This window comes from Erigeron canadensis, chromosome 8, assembly GCF_010389155.1.
Source record: "Erigeron canadensis isolate Cc75 chromosome 8, C_canadensis_v1, whole genome shotgun sequence".
Lineage (NCBI taxonomy): Eukaryota > Viridiplantae > Streptophyta > Magnoliopsida > Asterales > Asteraceae > Erigeron > Erigeron canadensis.
In genome coordinates, this window is record NC_057768.1 from 1,650,196 (window position 1) to 1,667,500 (window position 17,305).

The 17,305-nt window shown below is 31.9% G+C and overlaps 2 protein-coding genes across 2 annotated transcripts in view; both read left to right on the top strand.

Annotated features, from left to right (window-relative positions):
* The first annotated feature begins 225 nt into the window (after positions 1–225).
* LOC122580331 (protein YIPF1 homolog) lies at positions 226–4,700 on the top strand. The gene is made up of 6 exons (XM_043752603.1): positions 226–502; positions 591–633; positions 756–842; positions 2,443–2,632; positions 3,062–3,329; positions 4,379–4,700. The coding sequence occupies exons 1-6, from the start codon at positions 446–448 to the stop codon at positions 4,583–4,585; spliced, it is 852 nt and encodes a 283-aa protein (XP_043608538.1). The 5' UTR covers positions 226–445; the 3' UTR covers positions 4,586–4,700.
* A 4,910-nt stretch (positions 4,701–9,610) lies between these two features.
* The window catches only part of LOC122578910 (probable small nuclear ribonucleoprotein E), an 8,200-nt gene continuing 505 nt past the window's right edge, over positions 9,611–17,305 (top strand). Inside the window, exons 1-5 of the mRNA XM_043750961.1 lie at positions 9,611–9,685; positions 9,799–9,825; positions 9,986–10,012; positions 11,376–11,454; positions 11,557–11,608. Coding sequence (XP_043606896.1) covers positions 9,653–9,685; positions 9,799–9,825; positions 9,986–10,012; positions 11,376–11,454; positions 11,557–11,608 — 218 coding nt within the window. The 5' untranslated portion in view covers positions 9,611–9,652. The remainder of the gene's footprint in view (positions 9,686–9,798; positions 9,826–9,985; positions 10,013–11,375; positions 11,455–11,556; positions 11,609–17,305) is intronic.

Sequence of the window (17,305 nt, forward strand, 5' to 3'; positions counted from 1 at the left end):
ACTACAACCTGACTTTTCGTATAACAAATGACAAATTTTAATACACCAAAATAGTTTATATAATAGCCTTAAAAATTGACATTAAAAAAAATTCAAATTTATACATCACATTGGCAAATGGTAACAACAATGATGACGATAGCCGGTAGAAGTGCGGTTATTAATGTAAAATCATTATTTTCATTATTTCGGTTAACACACACAAAATAACGGAAACCGATAAATGCTTTAATGAGTTAGGACGTCATCTCGACCCGGCCGACGACCCGAATAGACCCAAAACCCAAACCCAACCGACCTGCTAGTAGTGATATAAGGTGTAGACGACTTGACGTGATATATAGATATAGATATTAGATACACAAAGGCGTGAAAGACGCACGCACACAGACAGATCTATAATTCCGGCAGCCGCCCAAATTCATAATCATAATCAGAAGTAAAGATGATGTCCGGAAACTATACTACCATTGACAACCAGAATGTATCTGGATCTGTTCCTGTATGTATATTTCTATATATATATATATAATTCCTCAAGTATTAGTAATTGTAGATCTAAACCCTAATTAAATTTTGTTATCCAACAGGCTGTTTCTGATCCTCCCGGTCAAGTTTCCGTAAAATTTAACGGTACTCTTATCTGTTTATTTTTAATTTGATCTAAAACTTATTACCATGTGATTCTTTTCAGCTGAATTTTAATATATCTTGTAGTAGAATTATTGAATAAGTGATGTTAATGGTTGTTGTAGATAGTACTAGTCTTCAGACATTTCCTCCATCTGGAGCTGCACATGGCAAGATCGCATCCGCCGGTGGACCGCCTCGTGATGCCGATGGTTTGTCTCTTGTTTTTCGACAATTTTTAATGAGAAGTTTTATGGATGTGTTTTGAGATTTAGAATGCAATGTGGTAGTGTGAGTTGTATCTACGTGATGATGGTATGATATTGTTTCGTGTATGCAGATTATCAGGTCAAACTGATGTATACCGTTAGTTAGATTTGTGAATGATTGGATTACTTTTTTCCCAATGCTGTATTATTGAATAGAATAGAATGCATGTTTATTATGTTAGATCTTAGCGACTGCTAATAACGGGGTATGACTCTTTATTGAATATTTGTTGTGTTAACCAATTGCGTGTTTAGTTGACGTGCACTGAAATCAGTAGGTTCACGTCAAAGTATAGTTTATGTAGGTGGTGTCTCACAGGATGTTGAACTAAGTGGAGTAAGTGTAGGCTAGGGGTTTTAGGAAAGTATCGAATGCATTTTTATGTGCGGCAGTTTTCGGATGAGTATCCGTATCTTACATTGTGTGTCGCTTTCATAATGAAATTTGTCTAGAAACTAAATCAGTTTATTAATATTAGTTAGATATGTCTAACAGAGGTACTCTATTTCTTTATTCCCTGCTATCTAAAGTACCCTGGGTATAATAATCTAGTGAGGGTTAGTGAGTTTTCTTGAAATGGGTCAGAAGAAGCAACCCGAATTGGGATCCAAGGGCCACACTCATATTTTCAAGTTCTCTGGATATATTATAAGTTTTGGAATGCAATGTGGTAGATTGGTAGTGTGAGTTGTAATTACTTGACGATGGTATGATATTGTTTGGTGTATCAAGCTTATCAGATTAAACTGATCTATACCGTCAGTTTGTTAGATTTGTGAATGATATTATTTGTTATGCAATGCTGTATTATAAAATGTGATGCTTGTTTATGATGTTAGATCTATTAGCGTCGACTAATAACAAGATATGTTAATTAATATTTGTTGTATTAAAGCATTGAGTGGTTAGTTGATGTGCATTGAAATCCTTAGGTTCACCTCAAGTGTATTCGGTTTAGGTGGTAGCTCATGGGATGTTGAACTAAGTGGAGTATGTGTAGGGCTGTAGGCTAGGGGTTTCAGGGAAAATAGACACATTCTTATGTGCGACAGTTTTGAAAACTGACAGTTTTTGGATGAGTATCCTACATTTTGTTTCCCGTCCCTTTCTTAATGAAAATTTTATAAAAAGGAAATCACTTTATTAATATTAATTAGACCATGTCTAATTGACGTGCTTTATGGGGGTCTGATTCCACGCTTACTGAAGTACCCCCGGGGTTAATGCAAAAGTTTTTGGGATATCTAAACTGGAGTTTATCTTTTCTTTGCATTGGTAACCGGGTAGACGTAAACTACCAGAGAATTGTTCAGAATGTTTGCTCATGGCCTTGAACAACATATTGTAGTGGTTTAGATGGGACTCTTTCTCTTGAAAACCTGTGCGGAGATCACGACTTACATTTATCTTAGTAGTTCGAGGCCAGTACTTCTAAATTTTGTTACCTTTCTGTTTTCCATCTGATTTTGTTGTGTCTTTAGTTTTGTTTGTTTTAGTTTTAAATTTTGCTGTCAATAGACGTTAATTGACCTATATACACAGATACATTCTCGAAGCCAGTATCTAATTCATCAGAACCACAACAAAGTGGCGGTTGGTTTAAGGTATTTACAGTTGCTGCTTACCAGCCATATTTTGATGTTGACACATCTGATGTTTTAGAGAGGATCAAAGATTCCCTCTTGCCTTTTCGTGGGAGCTTCAACGAGAAAACTGCTAGCAACCCAGACTTGTAAGCCAATCCTCCTTTGAATATTATTTATTGCTGAGCTTAACATATCCACTTTATATTGTACTTCCTATGTAAAATTATGAAATTATCGGAATTAGTTATGTCGAAAACGTTAAGTTTACAGTAGCTCTTTTGGTGTCAACTGTTAAGTATGGGACTTGCTTTTTTGTTTGATATGCAAATGGTCTCATCAATGACGACTTTTTCACGCATCATAAATTCTAGGCCATGAAAAGCATTCAGAAGATGCTTAATAAAAACGTCGGAAAGTAACTTCCTAGATCACACTATAAAATCACATAATCTCGACAAGTATGTCTTTGTCGGTGTTTATATGCAATGACTATCACTTATCGAAAACATCATGCAGTTATACGATATCCACATTCTTTTGCACTTTTTTGTGTCTTCATGTACTTCTTTGATCAGGTATGGACCTTTCTGGATATGCACTACCTTGATCTTCGTGGCAGCTTCGATTGGTACATTTGCAACCTATTTGGCTCACAAGCTACAGCATAAAGAGTGGAACTATGATATAAATCTGGTAACCTGGTCTGCTGGCTTGTTCTATGGCTATGTCCTTATTGTCCCTTTGTGCTTGTACATAATTCTCAAGTACTTCTCTGCACCCTCAACCCTTGTTCAGCTATTCTGTCTATACGGTTACTCCTTGTTTATCTTCATCCCTGCAATGGTAAGATTTTTGCTTCTCGAGCTACTTTGTATTTTCTGAATTGCATAAAATTAGATCAAGTCTTTTACAGATTTCCTATGATTTGATCAATGTGATTTTAAGTTGCAGTAATCAGTATTTAGTGTTTAAAATAACCAACGTTTACAGATTTTCCAAGTATTTTGCTTCTCAAGCTACTTTGTATTTTCTAAATTGCATAAAATTAGATCAAATCTTTTACAGATTTCCTAATGATTTGATCAATGTGATTTCATGTTGCAGTAATCAGTCTTTAGTGTTTAAATTCATTAAATGATTATTTAGAGTTCAGCCAATCCGTTTAATGCCATTTGCAACAAAGTTTGTTATTTTTAAAAAAGATAAGTAAAATTACATGTTCTACCAATCTATTACAGAAAAAAGAAAAGTTAATAGTTGGAATTTATATGCTAATCTTTTGTAACTTATAATAAAATAATATGTAAAAGCTTTACCATAGCTGATTGAAATATATCGTTATATTTTAGATTTGGATTGGATACGTGAACATGTATAATGTGTATTAAATAAAGCTAGTGAATTTTATCGTTAGTTAAATAGTTAAGAGTCTACAACCCCCCAAGTTCTGATTGTCAAAACTTCAAACACTATCACCTGTTACATGATTATGATATTCGATGTTTCACATAATTAAGTTCAAAACCACACATCCAAAAAGGGATGTTTGCAGTTTTTGCTATTCCAGTTGTTAATGTTTAGCATAAAGTGATTATGGTTAATTATATTTGATAACACATCATCCACCAAGTGATTATGGTTATTATATTTTGATAATACATCAACAATACAATTGAGATAGGTTAGTGGTTGCCATATGAAAATTCATTGATGGGATACATGTACCATATATTTTGAAAACCGAGTCTAATTCGCGAAGTTGCAATAATCACTTAGAAAACATACATCCATACACCCTTGTAGATGTGGATGTATACAACATAATTCAGTTGACTTTAGATACACGCTTGGAGACTTGTGTTTTGATAGACAATCTGTTGCGTTGAATGCAGTGCCTATCTATCATTCCAGTGGAGATATTCAGATGGGTGATAACGGGTGTGGCTGGGCTGATGTCGGCATTGTTTGTGGCACAAAATCTGCGGAACCACATAATGTCAGCTGGTGAGAGGTGGTTCTTGATTGTTGCTGGGATTTTTTTGTTGCAGTTGGCTCTCTCCTTTGTACTTAAGCTTTATTTGTTCAATATCCATGTGTAGTGTTTTACTTGTTGAGAAAAGCAATTATAGAAGGCTTAGAGTAAATGTGAACTAAATGAGTTGTTTAACGTTTGAATATTCCAGTGGACAGGATATATATTCTTTCCTTTTTTAAGGTCGATTTTGATTTTATACGCATACAGAAATATCAATAAATTGATGATGTTACTCTCGAAGCTCATTTATAATGTCTAGTGTCTACATGCATTTTCGTTGTTTTTTATTCCTACGAAGTATCCCATTGAAAACTTTTTGCATGTGAACAACAAATCAACGATTACCCAATCTTGACATGTGCGGGTGTAAAAGATGTGTGACGTAGATAGTGTTATCTTTACAGACTCTTTCCATAAAGACCGATGGCCTAATACAAAAGAGTATTCCCTCAATAAAAAAGAAGATAAACTAACAAAACATGAAACATAAGAGAGAACATATTAATCAAAACATAAAAGGTTAAACATAGGGAAATGATATTCGTACCACGATTTTTGATGTATGTACCACAACGTACAAGTTTTACAGCTGACTGTACAAACCAGTATTGCTCAATTGTGGTAAATCTATCAAAATGAGTGGTACTAATATCCCTTCCGTTAAACATAACATGTACTCATTTTTCCAAATTAACTTATTTATAAGTTTTTAAATTTGAATTTTATAATAGGGGAGCAATCGAATACAACAGTATGAAAACGCGAATCAATAAGAACAAATCATGGCCATTGCTTTTTTATATCAACGGTTAACACAATTTAAATAATAAAATAATGCTAAAAGGGTATATGAGGAAAGTCCTTTATGCCCCATGAGGCCACGACCCACTTTGTTTTATCCAATCCAGCATTGCAACAAACTAGTTTTCAATTTATAAAAAACAAAAATATGAATGATCATTATCTATCAAATCTGAGAAAAATTAATTATCCTTTCTTGCAAAAAAAACTAAGCCGAAGACGTGGATGTTGATTTGGTGTATTATTATTTGTTCATCCACATCTCAAAGTTGTTAACTGAACTCATATAATTTTTCTAATTTTGTTTGCATATCTTGGGATATCTTGAGATTTACAAAGCATCTATTTCTTTTTATTCTCTTGATTTTTTTTTCTTAATATCATATTACGTATCTTATTTTTTATGCATCCTAGAGTTGTGTTAATATTGCATCCTGGAGTTGTGTTAATTTGTGCATCCTGAAGTTGTGTTAGTTGTGCATCCTAAAGTTGTATTTTGTGTATCCCGAATCTATAAAATCAAATTATTTCATCCTCATGCTCATATTGTATCTTCTTATTTTTATTTTTTTTTTGCATCCATTTTTCATTAATTGTGCATCCACTAACTTAATTGTTGTTTGTGCATCCACTCACATTATAAATGAATTGTGCATCCATTTGTCATTTTTTACAAATTAAATCTATAAAATTAAAGAGGATGAAACATTTAATGATATAAATTTTTCAATTTAAAAAATTGATGTGTTTAATTTAATTGCAATCTAGAATTGGAAGTTTTTTTTTCCATACGTACAAGAAAATACCAATAATAGGTGGTTACATTTTCAAGTTAATAGAAAATAAATGTTTAAAAAAAAATCCATCCCATGTTAAAATTCCTTTTTACCCTTTATTCTTACCATTCTTATTTTAAACATGTTCTCACTGAAAATTTACTCTTTATAATAATATGGTTTGTTCATACGTCGGTAGCTGTGATCATATGTGATCAAATTGTTCATATATAAGTGGGCAGTGACATTTTATTTTTGTGCATAAGTGTACGATATATCTCAACCAAAAAAGTTAACATGTAACATATAACTATCATCATGTTGTTCGTTTCCCCATCACTGCAATTTACCATGATTACATCACAATCTGTATCATTCATTTGACTTTCTCCATTACTGTCATTCATTATGTTTTGAGAATGGAATATAACTTTTTGTGTTTTTAGTTGTTAGCATATTAGATTGGATGAATATATAGAAAAAACGTGCCTGAGGAAGGTGAGAGAAATTTGATGCATAATGTAACTGAAGATGGAGAAAATCATGGAGCTACTTCTGTTTTTAATGATTTATATAATAACGCCTATTATACATGTACAAAATTGCCCTTTTACAAACTCAGTTAAAAAAAGGTTCTTAGAGTTCCTACAAAAATAGAGGTTCTCATTTAAGGACTATATATATATATATATATATTTTTTCATGTTGTTAATTTGATCTTTATCCATTTTATTTGTATATCTGTATAGGGGTTACATATTCGAAAACAACATGCGCAACAAGCTTCTCCATTGATCTTCCGATTCCAGAAGTTGCTGAGTTAAAGAAAAGGTTTGTCTTATCAACTTAATAAAATTGTCCATATGAACTATACGTTAAATATGATATGTCTTCGCAGACTACATCAACGTGTTTTGTTTAATGATTCAATCCCTATTGCTTATTTTAAAGAAACCAGAATAAGATCAATTTTCAAGCTTCTTCCGGAAAATGTTGCAGCGGTATGTAAAAACGCGTCCAAATTTTACACTAGGTTAATTAAAACCTAAAACAAAGCAAGAATTAACGTAATTAGATGTTGTATTGCAAGGAACGGTGTTTGTTGTTCAAGGACATGTTGTTGGTGTTGATCTGTCAAATGATTGGAATTATGTTAAGTGCTCACGTCATGCAGAGGAATTCATATTTTTGTAATCAAAAACGTCTATTGCCCGTGAAAAACCCACAGCTTGGGTAAGTTTCTCAACCTAGATGTTCATTATTATGCAATAGTTTGTATATACATATTTTTTTAATATTTTAGTTTATGATGATGTACGAATTATTGTTTATATAAATATTTTTATTTGTAATATTTGTATGCATGTTTGACATTAAGCAAGGTTTTTTTTAGGTATAAATTGGTAGTGCAAATCAGTAATGAAAAAGATATAATGAATTGTACATTTTTTGATACTGATGCTTGTAAGCTACTTGGAATTACGGCAAATCAGCTTCATCACGAATCTTTAGAACAAGTAGCCTTTTTGTAAGCCTATGTGGTTCATGTTGCTTAAATGTGTTTACTGACCAATATAACTTTTTACTTTTTTCGTGTAGGCACCTACTGATCCTACTACCTGGATGTGTAGTTTCTTTGAATCACACTTATTGATGGATCAAATATCCTTAAGTATTCAAATAGACCCTCATAATCTGAAACCTAAATGTGCGAAGGTCTTCACTGTATTTAAATACCATGGACGGAATTTGAATATTGAATGGAAGGAAGAAACTCCAAATCCAATAGGTCTGAAACAAGATCATACAATGCTGAAAGATATTCACAACATGCATCAACAAGATATATCAGTTGTAAATGTTGCATCAGGTGATGGTGTGTATGTGTATCCATCTGATAACACAAATGTCGCAACATGTTCGTCTTCCCGCGATGTAACTAATACTGGTATGCAATCAAGTCCCGATTCTGAAAAATCTGGTTTGGATGTTTTGGCAGAAGTGGTGTCTTATATGTCTTCTGATAACTCTTCAGTAGTTTGTAGTAACGCTGTTTAGTTGTAGTTGATCAAACTTTTAACACATTCAGCCCTTAATAAATATACTTGTATCTTTAAATATATGTCTTATATAATCAGCGTATATTATACCTTTTTTTGCAATTTATTTTATGTGTGCATTTTTTGTTATTTTCTTGTATGTGTGTTAGATTACTAATATGAAGAAAATCCAAACATAATATTCACAATTAAAAATATTAATTGTATTATAAAAAAAATCTTGATAACTAGATCATAACTAATAGTTGGAATAAAGTGATAGTAGTGATTAAAGGATTGACTTTTTTCGAAAACTGATAAGACATGTGAACAGACTAACATTAATGTGTTTACATTGACAGACGGTTCCAATAACGTGTATATATCCTCCTAACAACAGATCATTACACATGGCAAAATCAAGGGGTGAGATAATATAAAAGAATTAGTGGATTACATGTGTCAACAAGTACTGGTATTGATCATTTTCCATATATATATTGAGTATCACCGATACTCTGCATATTTAAATCCTACAAATTATAGTAACAACACTCTAATCAAATGGCAGAAGAAATCATTTCAGTATGGTGGTTTGAACATAAAAAGTTCTTCCTCATAATGACCAATGGAATAAAAAAGAAGTATGATTCTACACGATGAGTGATTCATGATTCTAGTCGAGATGTACTTCAAAAAATGTACGAGTTAGGCATCTCTCCAGCATCTTACACGTCTGAGACTGTAGCACTTATGACAGTTTTGGGCAAGAAGTTTGGTCAAGAGAATGAGGATGATATTGATACTGTAATCATATCTTCATGGGAACTGTTACCTATATCATTTGATATCAGGGTTACATGGAACGATGGACAAGTTAAGGATTTCCAACCAAAGGAAATATCTTTCTCGGATAATATTAATTTTTTAAAAGAGCTAAGATCGAGTTGGTCAACACAGGTGATGAATTATTTGAAACCAGACTTCAAGAGTTGGTGAGAGCTCAGGTTAGCCTTTGGGAAGTAGATCCGTTTTCTGGTGATGATAGGATGGATGAAGATGAAGATAATGATGATGATTGCGAAGAACTACAAGGTAGTTTAAGATTTGAATGTGAACGTGCCTCAGATTTTAGTGACACAAAATGATTAATTATTATTAATGTAATCATTTGAATGGTTTATATATAAATTTAAGTTTTTATATAATACTGTTTTTTTCAAATATTTATTTATTTATATATACATATTTTTATAATTTTATTTATTTTTAATAAATATTTATGTTTTTTATTAACACTTTTGTTTTATTATTATTATTACTTCGAACAAAGTCCGGATATAATATTAATTTTAAATCTGTTGTCATTGGAAAAATTATCCCTTATAATAATATTCTTACCTGCAAGACTTTTTTATACATATATACATCTGAAAGGGGGGCGGGACTTTAAAAAGCCCTTTTCATCAATTAGTCCAATTAATCGACACACACATACCCACACCAGCAGCAACAATGGCGGCCCGGAGGATTATGACGCAACCCATCGTATGTCTTCCTTTTCTTATTTCTCTTTTTGCTTTTCTTTTTTATACATCATTAAAACCCTAATTTTCCATAATTTCTAACTCAATTTTTTTCTTTTATATTTTTTTTTTCAGAATCTGATCTTTCGGTTCCTTCAGAGTGTATGTTTCTTGACTTCTTCCTGTTATTATTTATTTATAATTTTTTTTTTTTTTTTACTTTCCAATATTGTTTTATTTTTAATGGGCTCTTTTTTTTTATATTTTTTTTTATTGTTATACAGAAATCACGAATCTGATCTTTTGGTTGTTTGAACAAAAGGACTTGAGGATTGAAGGCCGTATAATTGTATGTGTATATATATATTTTCACCTTGTATATAAATATAAAGTTTATATGATATCTGTGCTTAGGGTTTTAGGCTAGATTTAGGAGTTCGATTTTTTAAACAAAGCTTATGTAAAAACCATAGTTTTAAGCTCTCACGAAACTTCTATAAACGTAGATTAAAATGTCATGTTATATTTACAACGTTCATCGAGTCTATATTCAAATCACAGCAGGTCGTTTACTATAGTCCTTTCGTCTAAGTAATTTTTGTCCCCTTGAGATTTAATGGAAAGTGTAATAGCTTACTTTTTACTACAATAGTAAGGTGTGTAAGTTATAACTTATAGCTGACATTTTAAGAAAGGGGTGATTTATTTGGGCCGTATGAAATCAGGGAACAAGAACATTATTTTGTCAAGGAGCTGAGGGAGTTAATTTCTTTTATCGTGGCTAAGGATGGATAGATACTCGATACTTAGGCAGTTGGAGCTTGTTTTGGTGCTCTTGTGACTGCTCTAGTTTCAAACAACCGTATCTTGTAATTCAGTCCTTGAAGTTTTGTGTCACTATTGAGGTAAAAAAGAACAAAAAGCTACATCAGTTACTTACAATATATATTAGTTGTGTTTCCTTTTTCTTTCTTTCTTTCTTACGTTTTGGAACTCAAGTACTAGATTCAAGCAAATATGTCATAAATTGGTGAAAAAGTGGCAAGTTATTTTGTAGTTGATTGATTCAATGAGGATAAACTAAGTTAATTGACTCAATGAGGATAAACTTGGGCTCTTATTTTGTAGTTGCTTTTTTACTGCCATGAAAAGTAATCAAAGTACTAAGCTTTTTTAAAATTTGCTATTTTTTCATCCATCTCTTTAAATTATATTTGGCGATGCATGAGAGGAATTGTGGGGGATCTTTTTTGAGAGATGCAAATAGGAGTGTGTGAGTTGTACAGGCTGTCTTGTTTCAAAAGGATGGCATAATGTATGACTATTCTAGTGATAGCCGTATCATCCCGTTAAATTTCGTGAACTAGGAAAGCTACGTGCTAAGTTTTCAACGACAATCCATATTAACATCGACAAATCAAAGTAATTTGTTTTCTTTTGGGATTGGATGGATACCCAATACCTAGGCCGTTGTGTGTTGATGGATTTATTTGTTTTGGCTTTAATTGACCTTTTTAAAGGTAATCTTTTTGATGCGTGAGAAAGGAATAGTGTTATTTGTTTAATTAATAAAAAAGGATGGAAAAGTCAGGTGTGGGTGATACAAAATATCATACAACTATATGATGTTAGTATTCGAGTGACAACCATATAATTCCTTTGGATTTATATGTATCAGACTAGTTAATGTGTGTTATTGCATCTTGATGTAGGGGTTTGACGAGTACATGAATTTGGTTCTTGATGAGGCCGAGGAAGTAAGCATAAAAAAGAAGACCAGAAAGTCTCTAGGTCTGTGTCATATTTTCTTTAGCTTGCTTACCTAGTTGTGCATTATTCTGTCTGTGTATGTTTGATGTTTTTCTAACTTGGCATTTTTGGATGTATATATAGGCAGGATTCTGCTGAAAGGAGACAATATTACCCTCATGATGAATTTGAATGCGTACGTACTCTCTCTCTCTCCCTCCCTCCCCCCCTCTTTCTCTCCCTCCCTCCCCCCCTCTCTCTCTCCCTCTCTCCACTCGATATACAATATGTATATATATACTAGTGTTCAGGCCCGTCCATTGGACGGGTAGTTACAAAATATATTAACCAAAACTAAAAAATTAGAACTCAAGTGTATTAAATAGATACTAAACAAAATTAAAATACCTTAGAATAAAACATAAAACGATTCAAATGCGTAATAAACTAATCCTTTGGGGAAGGCATATCATACATATCGGAATCATACTCATTACCAGAATAATTGATATCAAACATAGGATCGTCGTTTGATTCATCTGAATAGTTCCATTCACCTTCATCAATGGATTCATCGCTATCAAGCATTTCATTATCAACATCAGTTTCTTCAGAATCATCATCTAGATTAAAATCTGAATCCGTTTCAGCTTCACTTGTTGACAAAATGCCGTCGTCATTGTTGTCCTCATCATTGTCCTTTTTTAAAAGCAAAATTGCATAGTATACCAATGATCTGATTGTTTGATAGGGTGTGCTCAATGATTTTCTCAAAATTTTTGAAATCAAAATGGTTCTGGTCCATAAAATTTCTATAGGACTATCTCTAAATATATATAAAAGAGAAACCTTAATTCCAAAATAAAGAAGTTTGGACCATTGAATAAAGTTCAATTTTTAATTATAGTCATTAGATCACGATGATGTCATATACCTTTTTTAACTTTTCTACATTAATTTTAATTTAATAAATTAAATAATTATTATTTCCTTATATAAATTTGTAGACATTATTTAATAATGTTATTTAATGATATAATTATGGAAACTAATATTTTTTAAATTTTATATCATTTTTCATCTTTAAAATCAACTTTTGACTTTTTTTTTTAAAATAAAATTTTCATTTTAATCGGTACCATACATAGATTGACATAACTTTTCAATAATTAGTCAACGATTTTTGAGTTAATGAAGATCTGGAAAAAAAAAATACCAAATCATCACAATTATGTATCAAAAAAATGGTTGTATGAAAATCGTAAAAATATTATGCGTAACTTTAAGTTACATTAGCACAACATGTGATGTATAGATTGATAATTAAATTAGTTAGTAAACTTTGTAAATAACTAAATTATTGAAGCAAAACGTTGAAGTTCAAATACAATGACTATACAGACATATTCGGAGGCATGAAAGACATCAAATCAAACAGAAACATTACTTAGCGAGAACTCTAATACATGATGTCTCAATTTCCAACTGGCTGGTCACCATTAACCGAAATCTCAACGACCATCAATCTAACTTCACGCTCTTTTAGTGGTTCAATTTTTACCCAGTTTAACATGTCATTAATTATATATATATTCCCCGCGTATTACGTGGGGTTATAATCTAGTTAATCCTCAAAATTAATGTAAAATTTCAAAAAATTAAATAGCTTATGATAAGGTGTTAAATATAGGTATTCCACCGACTATTTATAGAACAAAATCCAAAACATAAACAAAGTCATTATATGTATCAAATTTCTTAAAATTTGCAAAAGGTACAATTATACTAAATATATTCAGCATTCATATACTAATCTATCAAAAACCCAAATTCAAACAACATATATGAATTTAAACATATTAAGAAAGAAGAAAACATACGAAAATTAACTCAATATATATATTCATTTCAGTTTACCCTTTTTTTTCTTCCAATTTTAGTTAAATAAAATTTTTTGCAGTTTGTTATATATAAACTTACTACAAATACAAACAACAATTTTAGACCAAAAGATTTAGAGTTAAGCTCAACAAAAAGAGAAACAAAAAGTGTACAAATATATAATTTGAAAAATACATACCAATTTATCAACAAAGACCATCTCGAACGTTTTGACTTTCTTCAGGTTGTTCCACTATGAAACAGTCCATACATGCACAACACGGAGTCGTAGATGATGGCTAACATGTGTTGGCTTAAGATCTTCAAGATGAAATAATGTTGTCTTATTTTTAGTTGTTGAAGAAGAAGTCATAGCCATAATAAACATATAATGGACAACAAAATAAATTATAAGTGAGGAATAATACCAGTAACATAATAATACCAATAACATATAAATATGAACAAAAAAGTATATATAAGTATGAAACCCTTTTGTAGTCATCATAGCTCTTTTTTGTTGTAGGTTTTTTTTTAGTTTAAGATATGTGAAGGTTTTTTTTAAGTATACATATGTAGATAATAATCTTTGAAAGACTTTTAAAATATTAAAAGCAAAATTTTACACAACTTTTTGTGATACTTCTTGTTGCCACTTTTGCATGATAACATCTTCTTGCTATATCACTTCTTTCATTAACAAAGGTGGCACATTACCTTACCATTAGAAACAACTTGCTATATAAAAAGAAACTGCAAAATAAAACATGTTACAGTAAAAGGCCAAAGTTATTCAATTTATTCAAAAGTTTATAGGAGCATGACCAAATTACCAAAATAATGTAGTGTGTATCCATTCATTGTGATATTTGTCAATAATTAAAAAGGAAGTTGGCAGTCCTTTATGCACAAAAAAGTAACCACTCTTATGATCAGGAAATTAGGAAAGGACATGATGCATACCTGTTGCTGTTGGTAGAAGTAAATTTAAAGTGTCAATGGTTTTAATCACCAGTGCAATTATATCTTTAAAGAGTTTGTACATCACCTTATAAGCTATGAACGTATTACCAAACAAACCTTCCAGAGATTTTACGACGATCTTGTTTCTCAATATGGGAAACATTTGAACTATCTACATGGAAAACCATGTTTTGATATAATATATGTACCCTTTCAACAATGACGATTGACGATTCTTGAAAGATAGAAACGTCTTTGTCAAGTCATTCACCTCAATGCACATATTAGACAATTTTGGGCTGTTAGACTTTCGAAACACCATTATCTTGTTTATTCAAGTAGGGATGGACATTAATAAGATACAAATTTCTATACAATTGAGCGAAACAGAATACACGAGGTTAATTTGCCACTTACCTGCCATTGCATAAAATCTCGTAGATAGTTAATGTAGTAAATATATTGATAATCTAAAATATTATAGCAATCAAATTTGTTGAATGAAGCTCTTTATGAGGTTGTAAACCTACCTCAAACTCCTATAATGCTGGCTTCCATTATTTCCGCCTCCATCGGTTTCCCTATAAATTAATACAATTAATCTCTATAGCAATATAATCATGATGAATGAAAGAGTACAAACATTAGTCCGATTCATGTAGTTTGCGTATCATGATATATAATCAAGTTACATACTTTTCTTTAATAAGATTAACATACATAAATTATTGTTATAAAATTATTATATAACAAAAACAGAAATTAAAAAAGAGAAGAAGAAGTAGCAGTTACTATATATGAATTGAGGAGAAGAATATGAATCAAACTTTTGGCAAGGATTCATAATCACTTAAAAAAATAGTCTGTAAGTTTTTTTTTTTTTATTTTTTTATTTTAAGAATATATGAGGGTTTGAGAGAGTTTTAAGGATAAAAAAAATTTGTTTTTTATTTTTTATTAATTTTTAGTTTGGCCCATAGCAACGTTTTAATTTAAAAACATATAGAAAAGTCAAGGATTAATGAGAAGAGAGTATTAGGCTAAAAAAGGGGGATTAGGGGTGCCAAGTGTACCCCCAATCCCCTCTTTTAGTTATATTATAGATAGTACTCGGTTGAAGTATTTGCGTAAATATAATATTATGTAGCACGTAGATGAATTATATTTACCTTTATTCATTTTTCATGTTGGTATGATCGTTTTTGTAAGATATTTAAATAAATATGCGGAGTTTCATAATCATAGTCCTTAAACTATGATTAATTAAATGGTTTTGGCTTACTACTTGAGCTTATTGCTATTTAGGGGGTGATTGGGTTATTTTATTTAATGTTTATTTGCAAAAAGTTTTTGAGCCTAATAAGCCATTTCGAAGAAGAAAAAAAAAACTGTGTGAATGGATTTTATATAATACTAGTAGCTTTTAAGGTGGCCTAGTGGTAATTGCGTCCTAAAGGTCTGATAAGAGACCTGAGTTATGGTGAGTTTGATAGTCTAGGAAATGGGCCACAGGAAACCTGTATATTAGAGCCAATTGATTTTCACTGGGTTGTATGAACAACGTCTCTCTCTCTCTCTCTGTTGAACCTTTTTAAGCTTGATAAATACTTTGAACAAAAAGTGTTTGGATATGTAAATATGCTCATTGAATATTAATATATATGCAGGATTACTTTCTTACAATTTTGCTTTTGAACAGGAAAATGACCAAGTCCCCGAATGATGTCATACGCCAAAACATATTCATTCGTTTACCCGCCAAACAGCTTTTGGAAATGAGGTCCCTCTCCAAACATTGGAAGGCCTCTTTATCTTGTTGGAACCACGTTAGTGTGACCGTCACTAATCATGTATCATTCCTGATATGATAATTGACAAGAACTGAAATCTCTATGTCTAGGTAAATATATGATGGGCGTATTTACTCTTAGAGACGTAGTATAGGGTTTCCCATTAGGTGATTGTAAACTAAGAGGACTAATGGTGCGCACATTAAACACCTAAAGGGTTGAATGTGTAATTACTCTCATTATAAATATAGAGTAATTAACCCTAAGTTAAGGTTAATCCCAACACATAATAAACCTTAAAATTTGTGTGGGTATTCCTCTCAAATTCGTGCATCATGTTCCAGCCGAATTACTCATCCCATTATTACTCAATTACCTTGTTATGGGAACCCGAAATTAATAGCAATTATGCTTTATGCTCTTACAGGTTCCACAAGACGATTGGGGATGTTTTATCAATCGAATCGAATCATGTTTATTTCAACATATCTCACCCAAACTTCATTAAATCCCATCTCGACCGTTCAATAAGCAACAATGATGGCGGGATTCTTTTGGTATTCAATGCTTGTTTTTTTTTGAAGGAAATACGCCATTCACAGCATACTCATGCCCATCTGGTCTACAACTCACTGATGTCGTCAATCGCCTTGCTGCTAATATGCCACTGTTTGAAAGCGCTTACTTTTCGTTATTGGTTCTGTTAACGGTCTAATATGCTATTGGTATGCTTCTATGGGTGAGGTGGTTATATTTACAAATGGAACCCTTCTCTCTCATTGTTATTACGTCTACCACCATTTATTGTTGAGCCCCCTCCTAGTGTTCAGTATCTATATGGGTTTGGCTGTGACCCGAAAACCGACGATTACAAAGTTGTTAAGCTTACTTCCCCTTTAAAACATAATCTTAGTGTTAACATGTCGGCATTTCCGGTGGAGGTTTATAGTATGAGAAAGGGATCTCGCCAAGTTATCACTTCGAACGTTCCGTTCGTGGATCCCCAGATTTATTCTCAAGAGGAGAAAGTTTGTGTTCATGGACCTGATGGCCATCTTCATTGGCTCGGTCATAGTGGTGATGAAATAGATAAACCGTTCATTCTTGGATTTGATCTCAGTTTGGAAACTTTCTACGCAATGTCTTTCCCAAGTTCAATAGAAGAAGATGACTGTTTGGTATCTGGAAAGCTCTCTCTCATGTCATACATATTAGTTGACGGGTGTGAGGTTTGGGTGATGGATCTGTATGGGGTGGCT

Bases quoted from the DNA above. Each gene is read 5' to 3' on its own strand.
- LOC122580331 (XM_043752603.1), top strand. From the start codon at position 446: ATGATGTCCGGAAACTATACTACCATTGACAACCAGAATGTATCTGGA. The intron at 843-2,442 runs GTTTGTCTCTTG...CTATATACACAG, and splicing joins ACCGCCTCGTGATGCCGATG to ATACATTCTCGAAGCCAGTA. The intron at 2,633-3,061 runs GTAAGCCAATCC...TTCTTTGATCAG, and splicing joins ACTGCTAGCAACCCAGACTT to GTATGGACCTTTCTGGATAT.